The sequence below is a fragment of the Mus caroli genome, unplaced genomic scaffold (genome assembly GCF_978045245.1).
Source record: "Mus caroli unplaced genomic scaffold, Mus_caroli_1 scaffold_7, whole genome shotgun sequence".
In the NCBI taxonomy this organism is placed as follows: domain Eukaryota; kingdom Metazoa; phylum Chordata; class Mammalia; order Rodentia; family Muridae; genus Mus; species Mus caroli.
In genome coordinates this window covers 108,706,218-108,719,998 of record NW_028227262.1, presented here as the reverse complement: position 1 = coordinate 108,719,998, position 13,781 = coordinate 108,706,218, and the positions used below count along the sequence as shown (strand labels likewise).

The window sequence follows — 13,781 nt, the reverse complement described above, 5'->3', positions numbered from 1 at the left end:
TTAAGGGTGGTGTGGTTTAAAACTTCTGAACCATAAAAGTTTCCTTATACTACATTTCCCAGATCATCAGCACCTGATTCAATATTTCCTCAAAAGATTGCCTACTAAATTGTTGGGCAATGTAAGTGGTCTAAGAAAACATCCTAAAGGAACATGAACTTGGAAAACCTTTGTTTAAGGTGGTAAGAAGTTTTGTTTACATACTATGAGGCTTGGACGTGGTTCTGATCAGTTCAGGAGTTGAATGTGTTGTGGTTCTGAGGATGCATAGCCTAAGGTATTGCCCTATCCAAGGAAGTGATGAGCTCATTACTTCTCATGTCCTCAGTACATCTCACTACTATTAGAGGAGGGACCACTCCATCAGGAATCAGTGCTCTGACATTAGATCACAGCCCTTGAAGCTGTAATATGGAGTTTGCTGAAATCATATTCTTGATTATCAGGAGATTAAGATCCCCTGCCAAACACCTTGGTACACCTAAGGTAGGGGATGCCTTCTAGAAGACATAATGAGTAAGACATTTCATAGATTGGCAAAATAATTTTAAATCTAGCTGAGAATTCATAGACACGGTTTCCATAAAATACCAAATAAGCTCACTCTTCTGGACTTTTAATAACTGAAACTCCGCAAAATGTTGGTTCTTCGTCTCTGTTCTTTCCCCCACAGAGTTCTTAGACAAGCTTTGTGCTGCAAGGATAAGAACTTGCTTTTCTCTAGTTTGAATTTTACTTATTCTCAGATGTCAATTCACCTTGGGTTTCCAGATAGATTCTTCATTCTGAGTGACTCACATGTGGCAATATAACTTGATTTAGGATAAACAAAGACCATCCAACAGTAGAAACTCAGGTGTAGAGAACATGGATGGCATGTTGCATGTTGTATTTGGGGCAACCAAATGTTGCTGATGCTTGAACCTGATAATTCAAAAGACTTCCAAGCTGCTTTTCCTGGACCAAAGACTCAAATGAAAAAGACTGCCAAAGGAAGCAAGTTGAATTCTTTTTAATGTGATACTTAGAAATTTTATCTCTATGTACACAGAGTCCCTTCCTTTATCAAAAATTACCCTTTACTCTCTAGTATATCTATATAGCCTACTCACATTGCTCTGAAAAGACTGCACACAAACTATCATTAGAATAGAGAAGTAATGCCTTCTCCAGGGCCACATACATGCCAAGGGGTTTACCATGATCTCCCTCTGTACTGAAGCCCCATCTCACTCATAGCATCAATTTGAAAGAAAGTAGGACACTAGGATTCTTGGAGAGTGGATCCACCATCTAACACTCAGGCTTAGAGGCAGAATTTCTCATAAAACATGTAATTCTATTAATGATGCTGAAACCGTAAGAGTGATTTGGACAGTAAATTGTGGATAAAAACCTAGAACCTGTAGTATCATGATTTCAGGTATGGAAAGTGTCAAAAGGACACTTAGAGGGGTCAAATCGGCAAGCTGTTTTTGTAGCTCATGATAAGGGAGTAAGTATCATGAGGAGACAGAATCATACTCCAGTCTGCAGCATTGTGAGGAGCCACGAGAGGCTACCCTGCAGGAACAGTACAGCAATCATGGGCAGGGGCCTCAGAGTAGCAGTATTGGAACCAGAGAGGGCCAGTGGTACAGCCCTGAAGCCTGCAGGGGTATTGTCCTGAGGTTCCACCTTGCCTCCAGTAGACTCTAAGCATGGTCCTCGAGGAGTTGGTATGATGTCAGGAATCCAACCTGTTGTATTTTCTACTTCTTCCTGCAGGAGATGGAAAGAAATGGAGTAGCTTCAGAAATATCCCTACTATCTTTCCATTTCTTGAAGTTTTACTGTGCCACCCCACCCTTACAAGCTAAACTGGGAGGCTGCAACAACCTCTACAATGCAGGAGAGCAGCAGCTTGCCTTTCTTCTTCCTGTGACTCCCTCTCCCAATTCACACTTCCTATCTTTGTTATTTGCTGCCATCATCCTTTGTGTGTCTTTGCCTTGCCCAATGCCATCCCTCAACCTCGCAGGGTGGCTTCTACTGTGACACGCACATCAATGGTTTTGATCAATACTGTCTGCTGGGACTCCTTGCAGGCTTTCTCAGCTTTCTTAATGTTCTCTGGAGTCCACTCCACATTATTCAGGACCATCAGGTTCTCCATGGGATTCCTGTGGATAGAAGCTTTAAGGCGGGGGCATGGCAATAATGTTGTTGACTTATAGCTCAGACGAAATTGTGAAAGAACACCTTCAGTTTTTATTCCGCACTAATATAAACCTTTCACACTAGTATAAGTCACATGGAATGTTGTTTAACTAAGTGGAAATTCTTAGTGAGTTTGGTAAGAAAAATAAATATCAGAGAGGACCTAGGACATAGAAAAAAGGATGCTCTTTAAGGACATAGGTGCCATAGGGTCTGAGAGCTGGTCGAGTTAGCTTCTGTAAATCTGCAATTATTTGTGGTGGTGCACACCTTTAATCTCAGCATTTAGGAGGAAGAGGCCTGAAGACCTCTGTGAGTTTGAGGACAACCTGATCTACAGAGCAAGTTCCAGGACAGCCAGGGATACATAGTGAGAAATCTTGTCTCAATAGAAGAGAGAAAAAAAAATAGAAGAGAGAAAGAGAGAGAGAGAGAGAGAGAGAGAGAGAGAAATCTGAAATTGTATATGTGTCTGTTAAGAAAGATGTTTACAACTTCTTATTAGAATCACACAAGAGTGGCCATTTACTTACAGGTTGTGATATGAATGCAAACAAGATTTTGAGTGAAGCCTGAAAGATAGGAATTTATGACAAGGGATCTGACTTTCAAGGGTCAGATATAGAAACTTTCAGGGACAACTTCTGTTTTCAGAGCTTTTTGAATCAACACTGAATGGAGTAGGGTGAGAATGGTGAGGTGTGATTTGCCCAGCCCCTGAGGAAGTCCCTTCCCATGCACTTGTGGGCTTTTGATGTTAGACGGACTCACTCTGATGCTTCTTCCCCCAGCTCATTGGTCACATAGATGATATCAGGGTATCCCATGCAACTGGAGATGTTAATTCTGGGATAGTAGAAGAAGAAGATGAGGCACATCTCATTAATGGTGCTGGCACCTCCCTGGAGAAGGTGAGAGAGGGAGAGACAAGTACACAAACGCATGCAGAGAGGGAAAAGGCAAACAACAAACTGTGAAAGTTATCACTGTTTCATAGAGCTCTTTCTCTTCCCCTCGAGTCCAGCTCACCACACCTTACCAGATCACTTCCTTTCTCCTCAGTTTCCTGCCATTGAACAAGTATTGATATTATTTCTAAAGAATTATTCTTTAGAATATTCTACATATCTTTCTTATCCTTTACATTTTCACTGTTACCCTCTGGTGTGGGTTAGACTCCCTACTTTGCCCGTGTCAGCCAGCCCCCTGGCTTTATTACATTCTTCTCTCCCTAAAGTCGCTGATCATTTATATATAATATAATATAATATAATATAATATAATATAATATAAGTGTGATACTTTATTCTAAGGCAGATTATTTGATTACATATAGGAAACTCTAACCTATCTATGAATCCCTCTATCATTGAGCTGGCAAATACAATTTGAGAATTACACCCTGCTATCTAAGAGTTGTGGGTAGGACAGCATCTTTTCTGCTTTGAGAACTCTTCCTAGCCAAAAATCCCTCAAACTAATCCCATTACTTCTTATGTCTTCCCATGTTCTTTAATTCCACCTGAGCTCATTTTTCTTCATGTATACTGAAAACATTCCTTGTTGGGGGTGGCTTTGTTATTTCTGTCCTCCAGAACTCAGCATTGCAATTGTCTAGAACCAGACTTATTTACTATTATCATATGATGCATGTGTTGTCTTATGATTCCTGAACTAGTCCTAAACTATAATCCTATTTTTCCATTTTGATGTCTCCTGTCTTGACTTTACAATAACATGTATGGCTGTGTTTCCTTCCTTGAAAGCGTGCAATCCTTTCTGAAGCACTGAATTGGTCTCTATATAAAATTATTGGTTTTTTGTAATTGTGGTAACAATAATTAGCTCTAAGTGATAATCTTCTATAAGGTAAGGATATGGTCCCATTGTCCTTTATGTGGTAATTATGGTAACAATAGTTAGCTCTAAATGAGCATCTACTATAAGGTAGGTGATGGTCCCATTGTCATATATGTGGTAACCAATTATTTCAATAATCTTATGAGAGGGTAGCATTATTTTTTTCCTTATGAATTTACAATGAAGCCAAGATTTTGAATACTTTGTCTAGGAACTAAAGCTGCTAAATGATTATGCTGGCATTCCAATCCAGGGCAGTTATGACTCTAAGTTCATTAATGGTGCTGGGAGGATGAGAGATAGAGATACCATAACACACCCTCTTATGGTCTTAGTGGGTCACCAATAAGAAGTGTACAGAATCTCTATCTTGGATGCATGGGATTGCAAGAAAACACCTCACAGAAGAGAGGAAAACATAAGCTGGAAGAAACAGATTTATAAAACAGTTAAAGCTAGTATATAACTTTCTTCAAAGGCTAAAGTTATTGGTACTGCTGTCGAGAAAGCCACTTACAAAAGTCATGAAGTCACGATCCAGTGTCTGGTAATGACATTCTATCAGCAGATCATCCCCCTATTCACAGTGAAATATGAAAGCAGAGAGTAAGTAAAAGAGGAACTGTTACAGTCTTAGAACTGTCTGGGCTAGCAATGAGCTACAGTCTCTTTGCTCTTCCCCTTGTTCCAGCCATTATCCCTCCCCAGCATCCTACCGGCTTAATCACTACAGGATGAGGTAAGTCCCGAGACTCTTGCAGATTGAAATCATAGGAAAAATCTTTACATACTACTTGGAGTTGGGTTCCATTTCTAGAGAAAGAGAAGAGCAGAAGGCCAGAAATGAGAAGATGAAGCAGAGAAGGCCAGACCAATAAAGATGCAGTATGTATCCTCATTCAGGAAATGCAAATGAAAAAAAACCTAAAAGATTCTTCTTTCACAGTCTATTCCACTCTCTCTAGTTTAGCTTCTTCTATTCTCAAACAAGGATAACATCTTGCAGAAGTAGTAACTATTCCCATGCACAGAAGGGAATGGTTCAAGGTTTTTAATTACCTGTATTGCAGAGCTTGCAGTGACCGCCCAGCTAAGTGGGTGTGGAGCAGGCAGGCTGATATATATATGTCAGCTACTGGAGCCCCATTCATCTGTAACAGGAAGGCATACATGATTGGTCAAGAACTCAAGCTTTATTTTTCCTCCACTGATGCTTGATTGCATCTTTTTCTTGATCTAGTAAAGAACTGCTCTCTTAACTTTTGGTGTTTAGATTTCATTGAGTTTGTTCTTTGACAATTTCACACATGAAGTGTATTCTCGTAACTATCCCACTCCCTTTAATCTCTTTGCTAAGCCTATTACCCACCCTTTTCCATAAATCCCATTTCCCATATTCGAAATGTTGCTATTTTATTTTGGTGTGCTGTGTGGCATCCACTGAGTTTAAACTGGATCACCTGTGTGATCATGGGTTTAGAACTATCTGATTGATCCTGCTGGGATCATTGGTGAATTCACAATGATTTTCCTTCTCCCACAACCCATCAGTAACCAATACTTTAGCAAGGAAAGGCCCCTTTTGATCCCCGACTGAGAGTTGATAGGACCAGTCTTGGGTTAGCTTACTGCAGGCAGCCACAGCTACTATGAAGTCATGACTGCATTGGCTGTGTCATACCATATCAAGAAGACAACATTTCCAGCCCTTCTCTCTGCCTCCTGACCATTATATTTTGTCTTCTGCTTTCCCATATGGATGTTCCCATTTACTCTATTTCCACTGAACCATCCTGTCTCACTTTTCACCCAAGTTCTTTGCTCTTAAAGGCCTGACATATTTCTCTCTGGCAGAATGTGTGCTTGCCACTTTTCTGAGCAACAGGCTTTAGTCATCTTTTCACATCTGTGGCTCAGGCTGTGAATTTTGGAATTAGACCAGAACTCTGATGGAAAACAAGAAACTTCAGAGAATACATGTGTCTCAGCTTCACCTCTTCAAACTTGTCTGTCTTGCATAGCCCATAGGACAAGAAAGCCTCGGCACCCGGGGGTATAAAGTGAATAGGGAAAACTGAGATGCCCAGCTGGAGGACTCCCATGTCATATTTGCGAAGGTGTGAGGTGTAGAACAGCCGCATCCCTGAGGTATCACGGATACCTAGAGTACAAAGAAAATGTTCTCCTCAGAGGGTGGGAGTGGGTCACAATGTTCAGGAAAGTTGAAATGGGCTGTGATTAACAGCACCCAGCATGTATGCCATAGATCTTCCATATCCAGTGGAACCAGTTGCCTCTACCAGCTGCCCTTTCACATGTCCTTTGGATACTCACCAGGAAGGTTCTGAAAATTGCTGTAGTGAATTTCCAGTCTGATCCATTGAGGGTCAAAAGGGGTTCCAATAGAGATGCCTACATCATCTGGAAACTGGTAACTCTGTGGAGATTGAAAACCATGGCAGTGATGTGAGAAAGGGTAGAGACAAACTCTGGCTCTGCCCTGGCGTTCTAACCTTTCTTTTAGAACTTCTATGCCCCCAGTTCTTCTATTAGCCCATGACCTAACAGCATGCACCCCTTTGTCACCAAATGCCTTCATCTCAGGACTCACAAGGCCCCCGACAGCCCAGCCCGCGATGACGTGGGAGCAGAGGGAGAAGGCAGGGTCTGATCCATAGCATTCACCGATGCCTGTGGGGAGCACACTAGAATTGCCACATGCATACACGAGAACGTGATGCACCATCGTCTCATTGCGTTCCACCAGTATAGGTTCAAACTGGACAGAAAAAGGAGGGAAGATGATAGTTAAGATTATGTGTCATATCCTTATTCTCTCCAATCCTTCCTGCCTCCCAAAGCTATGCCATTCTCTGCTTCTCTGAGTTTGTCCTCTTCTGTTTCTCTCCCTAAAACCTATCATTTCCCCTAAACTCTACTAGACTCTTCTGTCAACCTCCATCTCTTTAAAAACATTTTTTGGGAGCACAGCTCACAGTGCTCAGTCACCAGGGAGTCATTTACAATTTGCATAAGGTGTCCACATTCTTTTGAAACCTATTTTTTAAATGCCTCCCCCCTACCTTGGAACTTGCAAAGTTATATTCTTGTACTTGGCCTAAAGTAAATACAGTTTTAAAAAAATAGAAGACTGATTTTGAGTTCACTCTGACTTGATTTTCTTTTTAGCCGACAGTGCATGGCCACGTCCTTTTCTTGCTTTTTCTAGCTCTATTGCTAAAAGAGAACAATTCTGGGATCATGATGGGACTTGCAATTGTTATTTTCAAAAACATACTAATTACTATCTTCTGTTAGAATACCCTTCACTTGAATACAATGCTTTGGGTAGTTATAGTTCTGGCCCCAGAAATTATGTGGCTTCCAACCCTATAAAAACTCCACCTGGCCCTACCCCACATTTCCTTTCCTGTTATTTCCTCATAGCAACCTTCTCAATCTCCAGAATCCAACATGCCCATTGCTTTGCTACAGTGACTTCCTTACTTTGGCAGACTTTGTCTCTTGGTTCACATACCTTGTAGATGTGATGTTTTTTGCTGACAATAGGGAGTGGGAGAAAGGTACAGGCATATGTGGTATCATCCTCTGGAATGATGAACTGGGGAAAGATGAAAAAAATACCTGAGTGGAATGGGAATGAGGGTTCCCTAAAATTAGGGAAATAGACAGGTTAGGAAGCAGGGGTTATCTTAGAACTAGATTGGGCCTTCTCAGAGGGTCAAGGGGACTCATAGTAACGTTTCTCTAAGGAATGTGCAGGTATTGGGTGCAAGATGAAAGGTCTGGGATGAGTGAGGAGATGGAAAAAGGTGGAGGCAGATAGATGGTATGGTGGGGTCTTACATTACTGATCTTCAAGTCATGGATGATGGTGTCTTCAGGGGCATCTTGATCATCATATTGTAGTATTTGAAGCAAGAAGATGGACTTGACAAAAGTATGCTCCCGACTCATCTTTGGTATGTCATCCGGGCCATAGGCAGCCAGGACCCTCATGGTATCACTCTATGGGTACCATGGACATTGAAGGCCTGACATTTAACAGCAGTTTTTATTTACCTATATTTAATTTCTTATATGTGCCATTCATCTTCACTGTGGAATGAGAATAACTTGAGACAAGATTAGTGTGGCTTTAGTTCTACCCCTGAGGTTAACTCATTTGTCATGCTTAACCCTTTCCCATTCTTTCTTTATACACCTGCAGAATAAGAAGGTTGAACCAAACTTGAACTCCAAACACTGATATTCAATGGAATTTGTTAGAGTTCTTTAATATGGGAAGAATAAAATGGGCAGGCACTTAGTCATTGGGTGAGATCATGCCAAGAAATCATTGCAGATTTTAAGAGGTGATACAGTTGGGCAGTACCCAAAAAGACCAAAGGATAAAAGTTCCATGAATTATGACTGGATGCCTGACTCAGGGTAACTATACCTTTCCAGGAGAAACTGATTGTGACTAAATATTTTTCCCTCTTCCACATCTTACCGTAATGTCATGATCATGTGGATCACAGGTTCTAAAGGGCCTGGAAAAGCGCATGGTGGTGGAGACAGCATCTTCTGTGAGCTTTAGAAGTTCAGCATCCTGGCTCCCATCCTGTTCTAGAGTGTCTTCATCCAGAAGGTGCTGATCCTGGGGACCAGTGATTATTAAGAACCAGGATCCCAAACAATTAAGCTTTGGGACAGCAGGTATATGCTAAAGTGTCATAAGCCAGCTACCTACATTGCACAAATGGTTGTGTTCCTGAGATAGACACAGCTGTTGGAGATTCACAACCTGGCTTTATTATTTTCACTTCAAATGTTAGCTTCATAAATTCTAATAATCCTTCAATGCAATCTTTAGAAAAACCTGTTCTCTAAATTATCTGTCTATTCTTTTTCATGATGCTTTGATTATACATTTTTGTGCACTGTAACGAGCAGAAAACTATATAACTGCAGTTCACAGATATGATTGTGAGCTTAGAATGTGTGAGTCTGAGGAGACAAATGAACTACTATTTCATTTGTAAAAGGCAGATTATAGCAGAGGTTCTCAACCTGTGAGTTGTGACCACTTAGGGTTATCAGAGGACATTTTCACAGGGGTGACATATCAGATATCCTGGATATTAGAGATTTACATTACAATTCATAACAATAGCAAAATTACAGTTATGAAATAGCAACAAAAATAATTCTATGCTTGGGTATCTCCACAGCATGGGGAAGTGTGTTAAAGGATCATAGCATTAGAAACGTTGAGAACCAGTGAAATATAGTAATCCCTCTCAATGATGTTATGAGGTTAAAAATGAAAAGAATTTGGAACAAAAGCACAATTTTGCTTCTTTTTTGCTTCCATTGTTGTTATTAGATAATTTCATACTGAAGTCCAGCTGAGTGGGTGTAAAGGACATTGGAGGCAGAGACTATTCTAATAACTGCATTTCTTCACTGACCTTCATTTACTCTGCTCCTAGAAAATAAGTTGTATTAGACTCTTACAGTATAAAACCTCTTCTCTCTTAAAAGTCTGACAGACAAGTGGCCTAGAAGACAGATTGAAATACTTGAACATTTTTGTAGGGAGAAATCTGCAGTCAACTAGAGTTCAGTATGCTTGGCTGTATTTGCAGAAGAAAAGTTCTTTTCTAGACTCAAGGCACCCTCAGCCCAGTAAAGGAGCCCTTTTGTGGTGGGTTGGAGGTTAGAGACTATGGATGTGAAGCCATCTTCAACTCAACACATGTTGCTTATCCCTAGACTTACCGAAAAGTAGACATTGCCATTGGGTAGGACTCCTCCAACTACCAGATCACTTCCCACAAAGGTGTACCGATCTGTGATGCCCAGACCAACCCAGCCAGTTGTTTGGACTTGGAGCTCAAATGTGATTATCTCAGCCTCATAGTCAAAGTCCCAGCGCAGGAAAACAGCACGGGAAGGATCTAGGAACCTGTAATAACGAAGGGGAGATGTAGGACCCAGGCGCTTGCCTTGAGAAAAGGCTGCCAGGACCAAAAGTAAGAAAAGTCTGAAGAGTAGAACACAGGCCATGGTTCCTGGGGCCCGGAAGAGCTTCCCTGCAGACAGACACTCAAGAGCCCTGGACTTATATGTATCTATACTTGTGCCAGGCACAGTGCCATGTGGGGAGGGACAGGTTGGTATTCTTCTGATCTGATTATCCACTGTATACAGAGTGGTGCCACTTATATAACTTGAGCCACAAGTGTCCAGGGAGGACACAGAGTAGGATTGTCTCAATTGAATTCAGGAACTTAATGTGAAATTGTAAGCCTGGTGCAAACCTGTAAAGTCAAGGAGGTTCTCAGTCACCACCCCCTTCCTCCATCTCTACCCTACCTGTTATATCCTTAGCAAATAACATTCCTCTGGAATACACCCTTTCCCTCCCCAGTTTTGTGGTCTTTCACCATTGTGTCCATGTGTAGAATGGAGACAGTGGAACGTAAGCACATCCTTTTGACTTCCTGGTACAGTGGAGGAGAGAGGTGTTAAGGGGAAAGATGATAATATAATTTCAGTCTCCTGCAGGAACCTGTGTTTGTAATGATAGGAAGAACATTTAGAGATGAAAGACTTCTAGAAAGGTGGACAGCTTAGCAATTCATACAGAGGAGCATGAAGTGAGGGGAAGAAAAGGGGGGGGGATGAGAAACAGATGTGAATTTGCCTGTGGGACAGTTTGTGCTTTCCTCTTCTGTGCTGCAAATGTGAGTGGCTTTTCAAAGAAATCACAGTTCAGTTATTCTCCCCTCCAGGTTTAGCGGAGTTTTTTCACTTTCAAGTGCCTTGGTATTATGTAAACATCTAAAGCTGAAAAAGGAATATTTGAATAGTAGATCATAATGAAACTTGAGTCTGTTTAATTGCACGGTGATTCCAGCTCATTTAATTTTTAGATAAGTAAGTGAGGACAGGAAGGAGAAACCCTGACCGTGGTGGAGTTGAATGACAGACTGCAAAGAAGCCTGTCTCATCTTCACACTTCCTCTTCCTTCCTCAAGCCACTGACACTCCCAGAATAGCAGACCCCTGAGTGCTTTGATATGATCATGTATTATAGCAGAAGGAATTAGTGTCATTTGCTTATTACTTCTCAGGGAAGAAGAAATCTGCACTGTACAAGACTTAATGTCTCCTGACTTGAGGAGGTAAATCTTTTTTCATTGGATCCCCATTGCATGGTCTGAAGTTCACTAGACAACAGAGAGGACACATACCCCTAAGATCTAAGTTGAATTACTAATTGAAATCAAAAGCTATTAAAGTTGTTGGCTACTGTTGTGTGCACTTTGAGTAATGATTAAGATGCACTGGGACAGGGGGTGGAAAAATGTCCCAAGGAAGTAGCCATGACCTCCAACATTGGTCTTGTAGAGGCCCCGAGGAGCTAGCTAGCCATCTGATCTGGAAACAAGAGGCTTAACCTGGCTCAGTACTGAAAGCTGGTCAAGATAAGAGGGGGCAGGCAGATACCTGGAGGCACTGACCTTGGAAGGCAGGAAGGTTAGCAAGGGAGATAACAGGAGTGTGAGAGACATTCTGATCCCAATCTTGTTAGAGGATTAGGCTGAAGAGGGTTCAGTGTGAAGCAAGGACAGACAGCTCAGTAAACTGAGAAGGGCCCAGGTTTCCTTCTCCTGGAGTCTGCTTGGCTGGCCAGAGCACACTGTCCTTAGAAAAGCAACAGAGCTCTCCTGGAGGAGCTAGGAGCCACTGACTTCAGACCCAGGGAATATCTTCTCTACCCTCTTCCTTCTGGCTCTTAAGGAGGCTCACAGGGAGCTTATTTAGCTTTTTAAGGAGATTTATAGAGGCTGGAGGAACTTGTTTTTTCAAAAGTAAATGCTCTAGAAAAATGAAGGTTGAAAGTGTTATTAAACTTTCAGTGGGTCAAAGCTGAATGAAAAAAAGAATCGAAAGGAGAAGGACATGTCTATTCCCAACATAAGCAGAAGACTTTTATTATAAATATGTGGGAGACCATAGTCAGAGACAGAGACAGCTGAGAAAGTCCAACATGAACTTGACCCTGAGCCTGGACATCTGAGGACTTGGGGGAGCAGGTGGGGGGAAGAAGAGAGAAAAGAGAGAAGAGGGGAGATCAGGAGGGTAAAGAGTAGACAAAAGGACAGCATAGCAAAAATAGCTGGATTTATAGGGGAAGGTAGCTGGGGAAAAGGCAGCCTATCCCCTGGGCTGGAGAAGTTTAGATTAGAGGGTCTGTATTCTGGCCATACCATATATTAGGTAGGGAGTAAGGAATGCTGGGTGAACCTGGCATCCAGGTCCACAATGACATGTTAAATAAGAACTTCAGTTAGCCATTTGTTTTGGGATTGAGACCTAACAAACACCAGTACCCCAAGCCAGTTCTGTCCACTTGTCCTCAGTAAGCCAATTTAAACAGCCAAACCAATAATCTAAATGAATAAATGAATAAATAAATAAATGTAGAAAAGATTTATTCAGTGTAAACACATTGGTAACATGGAAAAAGATCCAGAGATCCAGTGAATTCCATGTGTCAGTCTTGGGGGTCCTGAAGCAAGATGGAAGTTTGGAGGGTCAAGGATAAGAAATCTAGGTCAAAGTATGGTCCTGCCCGGCATTGACCCATTGCCTAGGCTTGTTAAAGCTGTGTGAAATATCTTTCCAGGAGATACATTCCCACTCTGGCTGGAGCCTTTCCCTTCTTCCAGCATGTATTCCTGGGGAAATTTCTCTTTGGGGTCTCTTATATCAATAGCCTGCTGTTCAGATTGAAAGACAGTGTCTCTTTAGAATGTCTTTATTTCTGCTAGGTCAGGTATAGAAAGGGGCATCTTTTCCTTTATTCAGGACAAAACTCTCATTTTGATTTTCTGCTTGCATGCTTGGAGTCAGACAGATAAATATTCACTGCATACAGCCTTGTATAACCCTGCAACCGCCTCTACACGTTCACTTAAATGGAGGGAGACATTTTACTCTCTTGCAAGAGCTTGAGACTCAAACTCAAATCTGTGAAAAATATAAATCCAGTTTTCCTTCCATCCCTGCTCCTGGAGTGATGACCCTGAGACTAATTATTAATAAATGCCTAGACCATAAGCTCCAGCTAGTTCTCTGACTTGCTCTTAACTTATTATGCCTTTAATTCTAATCCAGCTTTGGCTACATGGCTGGTTTCCTCTTGTCTTCTTACTTTGGTCTTCTCAGCATTACAGCTTGAATTTCTGTTCTATTCCTCGAGTTCCTCTACCTGCTGTCCTTTTTCTCAGTGTTCCAGGCGAATCTCTACTTTTATTCTATCTTGAGTGACTAGTTACTCAGCTCAGCTCCCATGATTCTAACCTCCTGTGTGTTTCAGGCAAATCTTCCATGCCCTCTCCTACTATTTCCCAGAATTCTCTCTATTCCTGCTGGATGCCCCACCTACTTCCTGCATCAGCTCATTGGCCATAAGCTTTTTTATTGACAGGTGATACTTACACATATCACTTCCAGGAATATCTGTTCACCACTGAGAAGATGCAGGGGCCCAGTCACTGCACTCAGTTCTGTAGTGAGTGTACAATGTGAATGAATGAGTGTGGATGAGAGAGCATGCTCAGACCATAGGAAGGGGTGCAAACCTTCAGTTTGAGGTTTTCACTTTAGAGAAAAGCTTAGTCAGTTTCCTGAGGAAGTCACAC

At 41.7% G+C, this 13,781-nt stretch overlaps 1 protein-coding gene across 1 annotated transcript; it reads right to left on the bottom strand.

The window, feature by feature from the left end:
- Positions 1-1,518: 1,518 nt before the first annotated feature.
- Positions 1,519-10,134, bottom strand: LOC110297007 (DBH-like monooxygenase protein 2). The gene is made up of 13 exons (XM_021165812.1): positions 9,847-10,134; positions 8,576-8,722; positions 7,927-8,088; positions 7,598-7,681; positions 6,671-6,838; positions 6,394-6,496; positions 6,054-6,220; positions 5,119-5,210; positions 4,776-4,872; positions 4,577-4,636; positions 2,971-3,101; positions 2,045-2,162; positions 1,519-1,761 (listed from the first exon to the last, which is right to left on the bottom strand). The coding sequence occupies exons 1-13, from the start codon at positions 10,132-10,134 to the stop codon at positions 1,519-1,521; spliced, it is 1,860 nt and encodes a 619-aa protein (XP_021021471.1).
- Between the last annotated feature and the right edge of the window lie 3,647 nt (positions 10,135-13,781).